The sequence below is a fragment of the Pelobates fuscus genome, chromosome 7 (assembly GCF_036172605.1).
Source record: "Pelobates fuscus isolate aPelFus1 chromosome 7, aPelFus1.pri, whole genome shotgun sequence".
NCBI lineage: Eukaryota > Metazoa > Chordata > Amphibia > Anura > Pelobatidae > Pelobates > Pelobates fuscus.
In genome coordinates this window covers 97,040,600-97,059,705 of record NC_086323.1, presented here as the reverse complement: position 1 = coordinate 97,059,705, position 19,106 = coordinate 97,040,600, and the positions used below count along the sequence as shown (strand labels likewise).

General features: G+C 41.9%; 1 protein-coding gene across 1 annotated transcript in view; it reads left to right on the top strand.

The window, feature by feature from the left end:
* The first annotated feature begins 1,485 nt into the window (after positions 1-1,485).
* Positions 1,486-19,106, top strand: part of LOC134568723 (fibroleukin-like) — a 37,399-nt gene continuing 19,778 nt past the window's right edge. Inside the window, exon 1 of the mRNA XM_063427381.1 lies at positions 1,486-2,148. Within this exon, the coding sequence (XP_063283451.1) occupies positions 1,566-2,148 (583 nt within the window). The 5' untranslated portion in view covers positions 1,486-1,565. The remainder of the gene's footprint in view (positions 2,149-19,106) is intronic.

Here is a 19,106-nt window from a genome sequence, read left to right as displayed (position 1 = left end):
CACTGTATAAACTATGCCACATCCACACAAGGGCTCACTCTATGACTTACTTAACATCAGCTTACCTAGGTATTTACTATGGATGACAGTTTACTATAGCTAATCTGAGCATGTACTTCCAGCTACTGTTTAATCCTCTATCACTCAAACAAAAACACAAAATGTGCAATGTATTACAAGCCATACCAATGTTAACAAAAGTTTATTGTTCTGATGGCACCAGCTGTTATGGCTGTGCGAATCTGTCTGTTACCTCACGCACGACCTAAATAAAGAATTTAAAAATTAACTAGCAAATTTGTCAGAGGTTGGTGATAAAATTGCTAGATTAAACATGTCAAGATGCTTTTAGTTTATCATCCTGGGGGTGGGGGCTACTCCTTCTTACAATCCTAAATATTTGAGACATTTTAAGAAACCAGGACTGATAAGTGAAACTGGTTGTTTTCATTTTTTATTTTTTTTACTTTATTTTCACTAATTGTGTAGAAAATATTATAAACACAACTGTAAAAACCTTTTTTTTGTCTGTGCTTTAAAAATGATATAATATGGACTGAAATGGTCACTCTAACCAAAAAACAAGTGTTTACATGAAACAGTTTGTATGTTTATTAACCCCTCCTGTGGTGGTTGCCCCCCTCCCCCCCCCCCCCCCCAAAATTGGTGAGAGCATCCATAGACCCCATTTTTGCACTGAATTGACATTAGCCAGCCCCGTTTTGGTCTGGCTAATGCCGCTTTTGGAGGTTGGGTTACACATCTGGCAGCTCAGGAGTTAATGTCTAATGTTGCACATACAGACTCCTAGCACCATGACCACATCAAATCTATGAAGAGGTCCTATTGTAAGAATCATTTGAGTCCAATGAAAGATTTGAAAACTGAATAAATAAATCTTTCTTGGGTGAGTATACTTTGTTTTTTATAATTAATATTGTCAAGTGCTTTATTTATCTCACATTCAAGAAGAATCTATTCCGAAATTTGTTTCAAAACTAGATGAAAGTTAATTTCCAACTCGCAGAGATCTGAATTTTATGTCAGTACCTGAGATCACACAGTGAGCCGTGTGTGCTAAAGGTGGAAAAAAAAGAAACACTTTAACACATACTTGTAAGTGGAAGTTCAAGAGTAAAAAAAAAAAAAAGTATGTCAATAATTCTTGTGCTTCCTACAAAACCCCTTTTAGAGTCCAGTACACAAATACACACACTATTAACATTACCCTTGAAAGCTGCCTAGTCCGTCTTGTCATGTCTTTGCAGGCAAACAAAGTGTCTAACTTAATGTTCCATTTACCTAGACACAACCACAGAGAGCTGTTTCAATGGGCTGTAAGATGCTAATCTGAGTTTCAAGTGTTCATCTTAGGAGGCATTCTGTCCCTCCTCTCATCTCTTGCAAGCTGCATACCCCCTGCCCCCCTCCTCTATTGTGCATGCCTCACACACACTATCTTCATTTGCTTTGAAGATCCTTTGAGTGAATTTCCCAGCCTATGAAAGATTGTGTACAGAGAGATACTTCCTAACCTATAAAACTGCACTGGGTTTGCACAAGTTATGTACTTCTTCCAGCCAATAATGACTGTTAGGTTTCCTTTGAGAATGTGTGGACGGTTTGGAGCAATGATGTCTGGTAAGAAGCTGCTCTTCTTGGTTCTTCTTCTGCTGCTGACAGATTTAGAAGTTGTTGGGTTAGAAACTCCTGACTGCAGTGAAAGAAGGGATGATCCAGCTTGCTTAGACTTTCTTGTGGCCATGCCACCACCAGAATCCAATTGTGATGGACCTGTAGGATGCAAGCTTAATTTTCTCATTCCAGATGAGCATCCCACCCCAGAGGTGCAAAGAGAACTACAGCATGACCTACACCAAGAGTTTAAACAGACTCTTAAAGAATCTGGAGCTGAAGGTACCATCAAGCAGCAGAATCCAAAGCCAAAAACTGTAGCAGACAGGTTGAACCTTGTGGAGTCCAACCTTATGTCTTTGACCTCTAAGCTCCAGAAGCTTCAAGAGGATGGCAAAACCAACTTGGGCAGAATAGAAGATAGAATAAACTCGCTGGTGGTACTACTTCTGGGGATCTTGTCTGGATGTGACATACCCTGCAATGAGTCTGTACAGAAGCTGTCTACGCTAGGTAAGTGCATGAAAATTGGTGAGCACATCTGTAGCCATGACTTAACCCATTGAGTCATCTGTTTATTATATTTTTCTGAATCTGTTTTATTTCTTGCATTAAAATGGAAATTACTTTGACACTTCAACGCCTATTTTGACAGTCACCTGGCATGAATGGCAAAACAAATGTTCTAATTAACCATGTAACACAATGATGCACAGAGAGAACTCAATAAGTTTTCTACCAGACCCTGTAAGAGAGTTGTTTGTGATCCTATTGCTCAATTACTAAAGATGCTATGTTTCTCAGTAGCCTAGTGCAGATGTGGCCAGAAGGTAGATGGCAAAGCATCATGGGAGCTGCAGTTCTGCAACTGTTGGGGTCCTCCTACCTGTTGGTCACCCCCTGTCTAATCTATTTGACTTTTTAGATGACGACAAATGCTATTCAGACAAATGCATCTGTGCAGGAACCTAAGAAAATCGGGGAGGGGGGGGGGGGGGGGGGCGGGTAGCCTTTCGTAATAATTCCAGACCAACTTAACCCCTTAAGGACACATGATTCCATTTTATTCCAGAAGTTTGGTCCTTAAGGGGTTAAAGGAATACTCTGCGGAAAATTAATGTAATTATGATTGATAATTATTTTTAACTATTTAGTAGATATCCCCTCCAAAGTTGACATGCAAGTATTTTATTCTGCTACCTTTCTTCGGGGTATATGAAAACACAGCTTGCAAAAGGTGCAGACCAGATGTCCCATCTTTCCCCGGCACAGACTTTCAGTCTCTGGTGAGGAAGACACGAATCAGAGGCTTTTCTCACTGGGAATCCTCTGTGCTGGGGCTTTCCTATGCTTCTCAATGACCTCACTGACAGCTCACTGCGAATGGATGGAGGCAAGTGCTCTGTGGAGCTAACGGAAGCAGAAGCAAACCTTCAAGGTTGTCTGGATGAGAGCCAGTGAGGTATTTCAGCCCCAATTATAAAATTGCCGGTTTTACAAACTGACAAAGAAATTTACAGAACCCAGAAACATAAAGCACTTCAACAAGCGTGTGCACTTTGTATCTAGAGTGTTCCTTTAAGTAGCATCCATTATCAAACCATGCATCCGTCTGTCTGTCTATCTATCTATCCATCTACCAGCTAGTTTCCTCTGGATTATCGCTCCAAATATTGCTGTAGTTAAGCTCATGTGCTTCTTCATCCTGAATTCATTTTTTCTTTTGTACAAGAACTGTATTTTATCTTGCAGGTATTCGTGGTCTGCATGCAGAGGATGCAGCATAGGACTGAATTAAAGCATTGTTCTGTTTTATTCACTTCATAAATTCTAAAGTAGCTTATACTGCCTTTCAGCAATACATAAATCTCCCCTCAAATGGTTAAGTATGGAACTAACAAAGCTGATTGTTATATATTTAATAGAAATTTTATTTTCATATAGTGAACCCAAAGAAAACTATGGAGAAAAAAATAAATATATGAAAAATGGAATTAAGCCAAATATATACATGGCTTAGGAGTATCCGTTTTTTCATTGGGTTTGATTATTTTTCATATATGTATACACACATATAATATATAAATTCTGCCGTTGGCCCCTTAAATTTGCAGTACTTCTTGGTGCAGACGTCTTTTAAAGCACTCTGTCGAACTGAATCATTTTATTGTTGGGTCTAGCAGCTATGATAGTTACCTCGTATCCCCTCAGTCTCTAGGAAGTTTCTGTGACATCAGACGCTGTGAACTTTGCCATCATTTGCAGCTCTGTAGCCTGTCTGAATGGCAGAATTTAGACTTAGAATTTTGAAAGAGAAACAGACAGAGAGAGAGGAAATTAATGCTGGAAAATAATGCGTCATGAAGCCAACTGTTTAACCAGCAGTGCAAATAAATTAATAAGAAAGTAAGTCTTTCAGAATAATTTCCTCCCCAAAAAGTATTAGAAATGCATCTGAGATGGTAAGTTCTTAAGGCATTTAAAGGGACACTGTAGGCACCCAGACCACTTCTGCCCATTGGAGTGGTCTGGGTGCCAACTCCCACTACCCTTAACCCTGCAAGTTTAATTATTGCAGTTTTTTATAAACTGCAATAATTACCTTGCAGGGTTAAGTCCTCCCCTAGTGGCTGTCTATGAGACAGCCACTAGAGGGAACTTCCTGCTCTATAGCACAGGTTTTCTGTGCTAGAGCGTCGCTGGACGTCCTCACGCTGTGTGAGGACCTCCAGCGTCGCTCAATTCCCCATAGGAAAACATTGAAAATCGTTTTCAATGCTTTCCTATGGGGTGCGCTAATGTGCATGCGCGGCATTGATGCGCATTAGGTCTCCTCGGCCGGTGGGCGGGATCAGTCTCGCCCACCGGCCGACGTAGGCAGAAGGTGGAGCGGCGGGGGAGGAGCAGGCAGCGACGTGGGACATGTCACTGCCTCAGGTAAGTCACTGAAGGGGTTTTCACCCCGTCAGTAACTGGGGATTGGTGGGTGGGAGAGGAATCCTGCAGTGTCAGGAAAACGGATTGTTTTCCTGGCACTGGAGATTCCCTTTAAGCCCACAGAGCTCTGAGTTCACCCACTGATTTGATCATTTTAAGATTTAATAGTACATTTGTAAATTGTCACTAATAGGGTTATTTAGTAAACATCACGTTACATCAGATTTTGTCCAAATGGACAAAATTCCGGTGAAAAAAGGGCAAAATCCTGACTGCATTGGAAATTCGCAGATTTCCTACAGCCAAACAGAGTCTGGATTCAGTCACTGCGACCAATTGTGTAACATTCGTTCTGAAACTTTCGAATAATCTGTGATTTTCACATATGAACAAATTGTCAAGAATTTAAGATTTATCAATGACTGCATTGTGGCCAAAATAAATCGAAGCTCTGCACAAGCGCACAGTTAAGGGGTGTATACAGTGATGCTTGATGTGCCATGATATCACCATCTGGTACTCTGCCTCAACATTTTACTAGAGTAGTATAAGACAGTAGACATGCAGGACATGCAGTTAGACAGTGGACATGCAGTTGGACAGTAGACATGCAGTTGGAGCTCCACTATGGAAAAAGGGGACTTTATCAGGAAGAGAGAAAATAGCACAAATGGGACAGCAAATAGAGGTAGAATAGAACTCATAGAAAATTGTTGGATGAAGAAGAGGTTTAGTAATATTGAGGAGCGATATGGGGCTTAATGGACTGATGTGGGTGTCAGGATATTTGTCCCTTGTGGTGCCATCCGGCATCTGTGTTCCAATGCACACAAAAGGTTCCCCAATCCTCACTAACTTTTTGGTGCATAGTTATGACATCATTTTTAATTATAAATCTTTCCATTGATCTCCTTTTTTATTGTCAATCTATGTGGCACTTTTTGATGATGCGTGCACACTTATGATATCACAACCCAGTATAGGATATAAATACTTTCTCTATTGTGCTTCTTGTTACCTGAAAGTTTGTTTATACTGCAAACCTATTGTGATACTTGCCTGACTGATGTTCTGCTCCGACATTCCTGAGCACGCTGTGCACATTGTTCGGGAAGTACCGCCTCCTGGTTTAAGTCCGCTTTCTGCACACTCGTAGCACCCCTCTACTTATACCGATATGACGCCTGACGTAATTTCCTGTTCTAGAAAGTGCCATGTCATCACTGTGACCACGTCTCCGCGCATTCTTAAAGTCACAGTGGTGATGTAGACCAATCAGTGTCCACCTCAGTGCTTAAATAACGTTTTAACCCCATTGTCATTGCCCTGCCATGGTTTCCTCTTGGTTGCTCGTATAGTGCGTTATATGTTCCCTGATTCTCTGGTTATTTGATTTTGGCTTGCTTACGGACAATTCTGACCTCTGTAATCCTGACCTGCCTAGTTATATTGGATTTCCGTATTTCTGGTATCCTGATCTTGACTAATGTTACGTTTTCGCTTTCTCTCTTTTATACATTAAACCTATCCATTCTAAGGTTCGCTAATACATCCTTTTTGTCTTCATATTCCTGACCTATAATTGTAGATTATGCTAACGTAGTGTACCTATAATCTTAATTTTAATAATGACAGGAGGCGAGTATTTTGCATAACTTTCTTTACTTTATGCCTCCAGCAGCACAAGTCAATCAGAAAACTTTAAACCAATCAGTAACAGGCATCACATCCATATATAAAGCCCTGACAGTCACATGATTTCCTCTTTCTTTGATGCGAAAACAGTCCATTATAACGTCAGGGAATTCGAATAACAGTCCTGAGTAAAGTCCTGAGTAACGTGTAGAACATAACTTGGAACATGACTTGAAAAAACCTTCCAGCTTTATCTTGATCTTTATCTTTATGATGGTTACTCTGAAAAGAACAGAAATACGTGAAAGGTGGTGGAACCCAACTGATGTCCACATTAAAAAAAAAAAAACAGTACTATATGCATCTATATTTATATTACGTTAACATTTTTTAACATTAAACAACCATGGTTTACTATAATAATCGCCACGGCTGTAACATCCGTCAACTATATAAGCATCCCATAAATATACTGAAATAACCAAAATCTTATAATTAGACTGAAAATGATAACCAGAAAAATTCGAATTTCCCAGAGTATAGGGAGGGAAACAGGGAGGGAAAATACTCGCCTCCTGTCATTATTAAAATTAAGATTATAGGTACACTACGTTAGCATAATCTACAATTTTATCACATGACAGGAGGCTTCGTATTTTGCATTTTTAAAGCTGTGGTATGATCGAAAGGATGCGTGTGCGGTTGACGAAATAAATATACGGAAGTTGTCTCGCCGTGTCCAATTCGCCGCCTGTAAAAAATATAGAGGCCCCTCATGAAGGCCGGAGAAGCAGCCGTGCCTCGTACCGAATGAGTACCTAAAGCACGTCTCCTCCCCCGTTAACGATGACAACCAGTGAACCCATCTAGACGGAGTGTTCATGGTAACTGGCTTGTATGGTTGTTATAAACCCCACCGATGTCTTAATGTGTCAATCTAAGTGTTGTCGGGATCTCCATATAACCAAACACCGCTATAACTGCACAAAGACTGTGAAAAAAACGCCGGGAACAGGGTAAAACACGGACGCGAAAAAGATTTAGTTCTACGAGAACCGTAGAGGTCCTTCCTTCAGGTGATACCGAAAAACCATATACGTCGAACTCCAGAAGATCTGATATCCGACGAAAATCCAACATAATGTGATTATGACTGACGGCGGGATAGGTTCGTGTTATCTGACTAGTTCCGAAACAAACCCAATCAAAGTCTCACAACAGTGATACTTTAACTCACGGTTTTGGACCGTATGCTAACCCACGGGAAAAACGGTCTATCAAAGGTTCTTGAGTGTCGTGAATCGTACTATGCGCTGTCGAAATAACGGAACGTATCCCGTTAATGGAGCGGTCGAATCGTTCCGATCGGCCAGTCGTGAAAAAATTATGGGCAAGATTCAATATCAAGGTAGCTAGGGGTAATAAAAGGATCGTAGTCCCTTTCCATACCCCCGTGACTTCCAAGTGTTCCATGTGGATAAATCATTTCGGGGAATACCTGTTGTCCATGAGTCTCATGACTCTAGTTGGTTGCGATAGTCCCTTGACATACCCGTCTCCCTTGGAAGACACCAATCCACCAACTCTAGCCGCTCCTGCGTTAACAATCGATGATGTTCTCCCTTTGATCTGCCCGAAGGCAAGTTAAAACTGAAGAAGCAGAGGATGATCCCAATTAAAGACAATCATTCTAGAAGTCCCGCTTAGCTCCTTTACCTCTGTAACGAGTACTATCGAAGTCCTTGCCGTTCTGATCCCAATTTCGTAGGTGTGCCCGGATCTCATGCAGTGAGCTTTCAGCCGATGTCTGGCCCGTCAGTGAAGTGGTCCTGGGAAGTAGTCAAGGTACTATGGAGCCTTTCCGTCATTTCCGTCGAATCTCCTTACGAAAGTCGTTATCGCTGATGTGGGGAAGGTGCAATCCGTCCAATGTGGCATCTATTCCGAAGTAGAGATATGTAGTTACTCGGAACTGGAATCGAACCGACTCCGCTTCGATCACTATGAATCCCAACAATTCCAGGAACTGTGACAATAAATCTCGTTTGTCTACGCAGTTAGGAATTGGGCTTGCCAAGGGTCAGCAAGTGTTACGGCGGATACCCTTTGCTCTTCAGTGCGTCCTGACCAGCTTCCAAAACTTCTTGAGGGACTAAGTGAGCCAGTAGGTAAGTGTCCTTTCAAATCTAACCTTGCAGAAAACCTTTTCGAGGAGTAGGTCTCCTAATAGATGTATACCTTCCTTCTTGAGATGTCGGTACGTCCCCAAAACCATTGGGTTGTCCTATGTTGAGGACGGTGAGAGTCTCCTGTCTTCTTCTTTACTACTTTACGTGGACCTCGGTCTGATCGTGGCATGAATATCCCTGTAGTGACACCGAGCTCACTGTTGAGGATTATCTTGTTCATTCCTAGATGACATGGGTATTCCATCCTGAGCTTGTTTCGTACTTCTTTTCCCCGAAGCCGGAGGTTTGCAAGGTGTGCCCGGTGCTTCGGCAAAACCCCTTTTCGGATGATCCTGGGTGTCTGGTGGTACGCGAGTCAACCGAGGTTTTCCAGTGTGCCAAAAGAAACTTTTCTTGCCAGGCGGGTTCTGACTTTTCCTCTTCCGATGGAGACTCTCCGTTCTCTTATGATCTCCAGAGAAGGGGAAGAATGGAGTCCTCGTACCCTGATGAAGGGGTCTGAGATGTTCAATGTGCAGAATGTTCTTAGAGACGGTTCCGCTAAGTCGGGGTGTTCTCTTTCCCCTTTGGGGAAGTCGCGTTGGGCCCTTCCCATGGTGTTTAGGTGGTAAGGTGTCCGACTTGTTAGCCAGCCTCTTGGAGAGGGCTTCTTCCCCCGGAGCTGCCCTGGCGGCTTAATCTTCACCTGGAAATTTGGTCGGTGAATTGAGGGAAATCTGACCTGTTGGTTCACACCCTTTCGGTCTGTGGAGTCAGGATTGTACAACAGTACGCTTATTGCCCCTCAGTGTGTCTCTGTGTATAACCGGGGTCACCCAGCATTTCGATTAATCGGTACCACTTTCGCAGGATCTGGGTAGTGGTCTGAGAATGAGGACACCCTCCGTAGGACCGGGACGTACCCTGGTATGGGAGACGTGAAAGTCTCCCTATGTATAATCTAATGGTTCATCCTTATATGTCCTAGAGTTGTGGAGTTTGGCGGTATAGTGAGTTCTCCTTCTCGGTTAAGGGAAGGGCGTACGGGTCCTTCAATTGGGGCGTAGAGGTGTCGGAACACATGCATGTAGTGTGCCCTGGTCTGTGCATGCAATGCCAGAGCATATTCTGAAGGTAGAAGCCCTGGACAAGGGCGCGGTGGTCACCCCTTCGTACCTACGCCACTAGCACCGGGTAAGACTATCCTGGGGTCATGTTGGGACCCTCTTCCGGTCTGTGGGGTACCGAGACAGGTGTCAGGTACGGTAATACACTTATTGCCACTAGTGGGTCTCCACATACCGCTGGGGTTCTCCGGGAACTGTTTCTATCAGTACCACTTAGAGATTTCCTGGAGTGGTCTGAGGAGGGGGTTGCCCTCAATAAGACCGGGCTGAACGGTCAGGAATGTCTGGACGTAAGCCCGTATGGGGAGGTACGGTAGTCTCCAAATTATCCAAGGGGTCACCCTTATTGGGTATAGTACTGTGGAGCTTTGACAGCACCGTGAGCTCTCCTTTCTTGGTGCTGTCGACATACATGTATCCATTGTGTTCCGATCTGGCATACAGTAACAGATCGTACTCCGTGGTTATCAGCCCGTCCTAGGGCGTGGGGATTAGACCCCAATATCTATATGTCCATAGCCCTTCCGGGTCTTGGTTGGGTTCTCTGACTTCCTGAGGTATGTCTTGCCAGACCTCCTCCTCCGAGGGAGAGTCCTCTGCCCTCCGTTCGTCTATGATTTCTAAGGACGATGGAGATAATGGTTCCTCATCCTCTCATGAGGGTCTTGTGGAGTGTCTGACACAATGGTAGTATGATTTTTTCCAGTCTGTGGGGAGACAGAGTATACGTCAGTGCGTATGTGTCTACACAGTGGCTTCCACGTACAACTGGGGGGTACCCAGGTCTTTAATGTTGGGACGGAGCCCGGTAATGGTCGGGACGAAGCCCGGTAATGGTCGGGACGGAGCCCGGTAATGGTCGGGACGGAGCCCGGTAATGGTCGGGACGGAGCCCGGTAATGGTCGGGACGTAAGCCCGGTAATGGTCGGGACGGAGCCCGGTAATGGTCGGGACGTAAGCCCGGTAATGTGAGGTATCGAAGACCTCAGTACGCTTTTGCAAGGAGTCACCCTTGTGTATGGAATTTTGTGGAAATTTTGCAATTGTGGATTGTGCGTACTTCGTTATAAGCCCTTGATTGGGCGTGGTGGTCACCCTTGTACAACAAATTGTTGTTGTTGATTGTTTGTATGTAGTGATTTCTGGGTAGTTCTTCAGTGCTTTGTAACAATCATCATTGCCTTCTGAGTGTTCATCTAATTGGGCAGTGCAGCCTGAGCCTGATGGGAGTTGTTCCTGGTTTGGTGTAATACAATCCCAACGGTGAGTTACCTGCAGTGGTCCTTTAGCACAGAGCTGTAGGAGTTAACTGCAGTGAGAAGTGTGCTTAGCCTGATGGGAGTTGTTCCTGGTTTGGTGCAATACCATCCTCACGGTAAGTTATCTGTAGTGGCCCTTTAGCACAGAGTTGCAGGGGTTAACTGCAGTGAGAAGAGTGCTTAGCCTGATGGGAGTTGTTCCTGGTTTGGTGTAATACCATCCTACTGGTAAGTTATCTGTAGTGGCCCTTTAGCACAGAGTTGCAGGGGTTAACTGCAGTGAGAAGAGTGTTTAGTTACACATTATATTATGTGAGCATGAAGAATTAATTCAAATAATAGTATAAACAACAAAACTTCTCAGTGTACATGACAGAATATTTTGTCAGCTTCAGTGTAAAGCAATCATAATTTTTTGCTCTTTCAATCAAGTGGTGTACCTGTGATGGCACACATACTGTAATACTTTAATGGCACATAAAAACGTTAATAGAAGCAGAAAATCTGTGCCAGTTCGTGGGAATCACGAACTGGCGAAACTAAGATGGCCGCCAAGGATCTCGCGGTATCGCGAGATCCAAGATGGCCGCCGTTCGCGCGCAAATTTGCCACGCAGTCCGCGACTGCGGCCCGCAATTGCGGTCCGACGGACTCGGTCTGCACCCCCTCGCGCCCCCCTACCCACCCCTCGGTACCCTGGGACCCTTAGAGGAGCCTGGTGGTCCGGCGCGATCGCGGTAAAATGCCGCGAATCGCGAGGGACAAACAGGCAAGCAAGCAGACAGTAACAGATCCCAGCAGGGGAAACACAGTGGGAAAAAAAAACCACCTAACAGTCCAGGGAGAAGGATGGATTTAGCAGGGGAAATAGAGGAGGCAGATGAAAAGGGAGGCCCCAGACAGGGGGAAGAAAAGAAAAGGTACAATACCAAAACCAGTTAAAGGGACCACAAGATAAATTTGCATTATATATAGAAAACAGTTGAGAGCTTAATACTCTGACCTGTGCCTTGGCTGGAAGCAGCAAAGAAAGAGGAAATCATGTGACTGTCAGGGCTTTATATATGGATGTGATGCCTGTTACTGATTGGTTTAAAGTTTTCTGATTGACTTGTGCTGCTGGAGGCATAAAGTAAAGAAAGTTATGCAAAATACGAAGCCTCCTGTCATGTGATAAAATTGTAAGTTGGGCAGTATAGCCATGACTATATTGGGTTTACAGTTTTGTGACCTCGCCTTATTTGACCATTCTTGCTCTATGTTATCCTCATCTTGGCCTGACTATTGATTCTGTGTATATCTGTTATCCTAGACCTCTGTCTGTTTCTCGATTACTCTCTTCTTGTAGACATTTCCGATATCTGGCTTAGGCACTAGCCCGTCCACTCTAAGGATCAGTCAGTGTTCTTAACTGTTTCCTTTAGGTTTGCATGTTACGGTACTTCATTCCTGACAGTGGAAAAGGAAACTGAAATAGTGTAAGAGAAGGGGAAATATGGTATATTTAAATCTCTAGTCTTGTGAAAGCCTCAATCTGTGAGGGTGAAACTCATTGATTGAGAACATAGACTGTAAATGGACTTCAGTATTACACATGGAGGAGCGTCTGGATCAAGGTCAATTGACAACAGACTAAGATACCAGAGTGCCTCTAGGCTCATAAGACACAGAAAAGGTCCCTTTAAGCATCAACAAAATAATAAAACTTTATTGCAAAATTAGAAAGACTAAAAAAAACAAAAATGAAAAAGCCATAGTGGCTATATTGGTAGTAATGGATAAGCAAACATTTTTTATACGCATTAAAGAACACTATAGCAGGAATACAAAACGTATTTTTAGCACTATAGTTTTAAACAACCTACTTAAGTCCCCTCCCTATGGCATGTGAGGATTTACTTACTTTTTAGCTCTCACCTCACCAGTCTCCGTACTTTCCTTTCCGCCTCATTGCCTGAGATCATGAGTGTAAATGTATCCCATAGGAAAACATTGGGAAACCAGTTCGCATGCGCAGAAAAACTCTGTGAGACCATCTGATTGAAATAGCCAAGCTTAACTCGGCTATTGAGGCGGATGCCCCTCCAGCGTTCAGGAAGTCTGCCTACTGGAAAATTTGTATTGTTATTATTATTATTGTCAGGGCTCAAAATTTCTGCTCACCACTAGCTATAGGCAAGTGAGTTTAGCACTGGCGAGTAGAAGCTCACCACTGGAGGGTATACTATTGATTGCAATTTTTACATTGAATTTAAATTCCCAAGAATTCTCATTTTCGTAAATAATCCTTTATGATTTCCTAACAATTCTCACTTTAGTAAATAAACCTCTGTGTATAAAATTGTAGATTATGCTAGCTTTAGTGTACCTATAATCTTAATTTTATTAATGACAGGAGGCGAGTATTTGCTTAAGTCTCTCTTTACTAGAACTCCACAGCAGCACAGAAAAACAACCAATCAGAAAATGTTAGGTACTATAAAACTCCCCTCCCCATGCATCATTTCCTCTTTCAAGCTGCGACAAAACAGAACAAAAAGCAGAAAAAATAATCGGGAAGAAACGAAGTCCTAGATACAATGAATACAACAATGTCCACCATCCGAGAACAACTGTCAAACCAGATAGCGTTGATGGACTGTAAACTGAAACGAGAGAAAAAACTGAATCGAAAGGGTTGGTTAGCCAATGAAATGTACTCTGAACAAAACATGTAGGCACCCAGTGTAACAACCAAATTTACCTTAATATGTAGATATCCCAACCCTACATATGAGAAACAGACATAAGAAACAAGTGACAGGTAGCAGAGACAACAAGCAGAGTTGCATACGTACCTGATTAATCTAAACTATTAACATTAAACAAGGGATGGAAAAGAATGGGTGGGAAATACTCGCCTCCTGTCGTTAATAAAATTAAGATTATAGGTACACTAAAGCTAGCATAATCTACAATTTTATAACATGACAGGAGGCTTCGTATTTGCTGTTTCAATGCTCAATTCACCAATCCAACGCTGTTTGTGTCGCTGGTACCTATTCCAGGAGATATCAGAGTAATCCTAATTGGACTTAACAACTGCGATAAATGACAGAAGACGGATCAATGAAGATGCCAGCCGACGAAGCATCTCAAACACAGAAAAAAACACCATCTGCCGATAGATCCATTGTACGTGGTGTTGCAACCTGTTTCCTAGCAGTCGGTCCATGAGCTGGCAATCTGACCTATCAGCCATTTTCCTGTAGTTGTAAAATATCGAAGGTCATTTGCGGACTTAGGGCCGTGAGAAGAAACTGCCACCATGTCTCAACTCTTGATCTGTAAGGTGGCTCCTCCGATCGTGCCAGGGTCATCCGGCGATGTGGCCTTGCAGGTAGATCTCCAATCTCAAGGAATGCGCCTAAGTCCACCACCAATATCACAATAGAACCGAGTAGGATCTTTCGTTCCCTCCTGACCTACCCGGTGAGATGTTTCATCCGAGAATAAATTAGTATGCAGGCAAGGGTGTGGTCAAACCAGCCGTATCCTAAGTGATTCCAATATTCCAAATGGACTGTGTAATCCTCGGCTGCGGTAGAGAAAAGACTCCAAAAGGACGTCCATTCAGGGTTCCGAACTGAACTTGTGTGGATGAACTGTGGTCGACTATTCTGGGAATAGAGAATCCCAGAAATATTCAAAGGGATGGGAAGCGTAAACCGGAGTGGAGATTTCCATCCAGATATGTCATTGTCTAAGAGTGAAAGATGTAAGGATCCAATGGTGATTGGGACCTGGAAACCACGAAGAGTCCTCACGTGCTGTAGTGAGAGAGTGAAATAATCCGATTACCCGTAGTATGATCCTGTTCCATACCCCAACCTGTCAAAATTTGTGTAGGGGTTCCTGGTATACACGCCACCTACAAGATGGGGTATAATAAAGCGAGACCCTTAGGTCCCTGTACCCCTGACTGTCCAGACACGTAACTCCCAGAGTAGACCCTAGGACAAGGGACCCAGGAATGTGAGTTTGATAATTGAAGTCAAAGTCTCCCTATAAAGGGGTACCTCCCTTCTTAGCTAGGAGTCCCGCGAACACATAGCATTCTCCAATGCGCAATTCAATGAATTTTTATATTCAAGCTTGAGCAACCTATATCACATACTCACTGTGTGTGTCACAGTACCTTGTGTTGCCCAGCCTGTTGAGTGGGACCTTTCCCATATTCCCTCTACACAGCTGTCCCAACGCCGGCTGCTGTTGCTCTGTTCCCTTATATGATGCAGCGCGTGTGCGTCAACGTCATGATATGTGCGCCAACGTGATGATATCACAGCCTGTAAAAATTTTGAGTTTGACCATTTTGGGGACAAGGCTATAAAATTAAAGAGACACACTATAAAAAGGCTTCCTAGGGCATTGGCGATAATAATGTGGTTAATTTCTGGTTTCCATAACTCTGGCTTGTTCCTGACCATTCTCTGTCTTTCTAAGCTCGGCCACTCTAAGATCCGGTATACGTTTATTTTTGATTATTATTTACGCACTGCGTGTTGGGTCTCTCAGTATTCCTGATGGTGTTACAGTAAGATAAATTGTATTGTGAAAACTGCAGGTTACCGTACCTCATGACACTGCATTACTCAGCCTGACCTGAGTTCACAGCCTTTTAGTAACAGTTCCATAAGTGAACAGACAGCGTTCAATGAGTTATGAATCAATACAGTTCCATTATTAATATAGTAACCGCTTTCAAATAACCAGACTTTGCTTCTGGCAGTAGTTTCTCTTTCTTAATTTGATTTATGAATTGGTGATGTGAATAATTTTTCATAGTTGAAATGATGCTTCATCATTGGTTAAACTATCATATTATTTCACTCTTAAATCCTAACCATAGTGCTTTATATCAGTATTTAATTTATTTTCAAGGGGAATCTTGAATAAATCAAACCCAAGTGGGGCACAGAAATGAAAAATAGCTTTGTAGGGTTTAAAGAATCCACTTGATGATACATGGGCCTCAAAAATGGTTTCTGCACATCTGCGGGTGTACAAGAGATAAAGCTTGCTCCATTATTTATCATGCGTGATAGCCACAAGGTGAAGAAAAGGTGAACTCAAGACTGCTAATGAAATACACCAGACTACATAAATATGGTCCGCATTACCACAATGGGGCACAGTGGCAAATCCTGTTAGATATGAACATATTGGTTACTTGGGCAGTATTAACGATACCACAAGTGGCTACTTTTCAACTGAATAAATATTGTCTTAAAAAGTTAAAGACTAATAATAACAAATGAGGTTAGGCCATATTTGGGTAAAGCTGGTAAAATCTGTTGTGTTTTTCTTTTCCAAATTGGCTTTTTTTTAAAAAACTTAGATGCAATATAATTCTTCTTGCAAATACACTGAAAGGTAAATTATAGAAATTGAATCTATATGTGTTTCCCCATAACGTTCTCATTATTTCAAATTGATACAAATCAAGCTTACACGACTGTACATTGTGGTACATAACTAACAGGGTTATTCACTATAATGAGAATTCAAGGTGAATTCAAAGTGAATTTTAAATTTAAAGAACCCTTCCACCCAGCCATTGACTCAATTTTAGACAACCACTAGAGGCAGTTTTAGTACTGCAATGTAAATATTGCAGTTTCTCTAAAACTGAAACGTATTACATTGCAGGGTTAAGGGAACAGATACACCCCCACCAAGACCACTTCAATGAGATGAAATAGTCTGTGTGCTTATAGTGTCCCTTTAAGTTCACATCAGCCAAACTAGAAGAATTCTCTAAGTCAGCTATGCTTTCTGTTCACCTACTCTTACCTTAAATTTGAAAGTCACTTAGAATTCACCTTGCTTTCTCACTTAAGTCAATAATCCTAAAAACATTTCATTCAAGCCCAGGTGTAAAGCACAGATTCATGGACACATATGTAGAGAATCATAGAAACATTATGCCAAGATGTTAGATTAATACCTTCCACATCACTGTTTAGTAAGGTGTGTTTTTTTGGTCGGAGGGCTCCTTACAGAAAAGTCGTATGGAGAAAAAAACACTGTATGTAAGCTATATAGGAGGGGTGCCCAAAAGATAGACCTAGATGCAGAATTACAGCTACTATGATTCTGTGCCAACCTTTAGAATAGCAAAGCATCATGGAAGTTGTAGTTCTGAAACGTATCGTAATATACGAAAAAAGATCTGGTACGCCTAATGCAACACACAGAAATGGGGGAGTCTAACTCTTGGATGGTCGCTCAAAACTGGATAAAAATAGGGTTTCACCTAAAAACCTATCCAAAGATAAAATGAAGCTTAACACCCTAAGTGCAGTGTACGTGATCCAGGAGCTGACTGGCCAAAAATGGCTAACATATAAAAATAGTGATCTATTGGTAATGTGGAAATAAAAGTAATAAATATGAAAAAAGTGATAAAAATTCTTAAAGAGGACGCTATCTCTATAAAGAGACAGTGAGAAACTAAGATAGAGTGCAACCAATGTGTATGGTGTGTATACCTTTAAAAACTGCTATAGGCAGAATATATGGAATAAACACCAAGTTATATACTTTTAGTGAAAAGATATAAACCTTGTCAGGCAAAAGAAACAGTATTGCAAAAACTGATTTCTGCAGTGCAATATAATTGTTATATCGCTATAAAAAGCCACTAGAACAATATTTGAAATAATAAAAACTGGGTGAAGATAAAAAACAGTTTATTCACAATTTAAAAATATATATAGATAAAAAAATACAAGTCAGGAACGAAATCCAAAATGGTTACCAGCACAGTGGATGTGAGTGATAGGAGTCAGCCTCAAGGACCGGTTCGGATGGCTGCGGATGGTGTAAACACTTTCCTCTTTCCAGCTGCCGGCTTCTGGTAAAGACAGCGTGCGTCTCAGACCTCGCTCTGAGAGGTGAATATTGCAGACCTCCCGGTCCGGGACTGTAGAGGCTTCGTAGTCAAGTTGTTACTCCCCTGGCTGGAACATAGATGGAATCTGTAACCTGCTTGTTTAGTCTGACGCGTTTCGTGGGAGTCAGCCCCACTTCTTCAGAGACGGAATACTGTATCGTGTTCGAGTGGCAGTTTAAATACACTTTCAATTGATGGTCAATAAACATACAATTACATACATTTGAATGGTTATTAAATGATACATCTTCAATAAACAAAGTAATAACGGTAGTAGGAATACAGAAATAACTTTCGGTTAAACATAGCAGCAATTTGATATAGCGGACATTAAGTCAAAGTGACATAGTGATTTTTCTACATAGATGACTGTTTTTTCATCTGGAAAGGGGACTTGGAATCCCTAGAACAATTTAAAATCTACCTCAATAACAATCCGTACCATCTTAAGTTTACTTTTAATCATTCCCAACAACAGATTGAATTTTTAGATCTTAACATCTACATTGAAGAAGGAAGACTGCACACCAAAACTTTTAAGAAGAATGTTGATTGTAACAGTTTTATTCCTTGTAATAGTCACCACAAACATACTTGGCTCAAGAATATACAGAACAATCAATTTAGGAGGATTCGACAAAATTGTTCAAAAATGGAAGACTGTGAGGAACAAAGGAAGGAGATGCAACAGAGATTCAGGGAGAAAGGCTATCCTACAACATTACTAACAGAAGCCAAGAAGAAAGCCCTAGCCATTCCAAGAGAAGAGACCCTACGAAATATTATCAAGACCCTGGATAGGTTTAACCAGATACCTGCTTTTATTACTAAATTCAGTCATCAATCTCAAACGATAGAAAAGATCTTCAAGAAACATTGGGGAATCCTTAGAAACGATCCCGCACTCTCCACATGTCTTGGGAATAAACCTCAAATCATTTTTACCAAGGTGCCCAACTTACAGCTCATGCTGGCTCCCACCATTAAAACTTCAACAAACCTCCAAGAGCAAGGACCCTTTAAAGGTTTCAGAAGATGTTCTAAATGTAGGGCATGTAGAAACAATCCCTCTTTGGAAACAGAGATTACAAAATTCTCATCCTCAACCAACAAGAAGGAATATAATCTTAAAACTAATATGAATTGCAACACAGTAGGAGTTATTTACCTGATCACATGGCCCGCCCCAAACAATATGTGGGGCGAACTAAGAGATCTGTGAAAACCAGGATCGCAGAACATATCCGAAACATTGAAAAAGGATTGCAGACACACAACCTTTCCAAGCATTTTCAAGAATTCCATGGAGGTGACCCTACGGGATTGAGATTTTTACCTATTGAAAAAGTGAATGTACACTGGAGAGGAGAAATGGAAAAAAACCTGCACCAAACTGAAGCAAGTTGG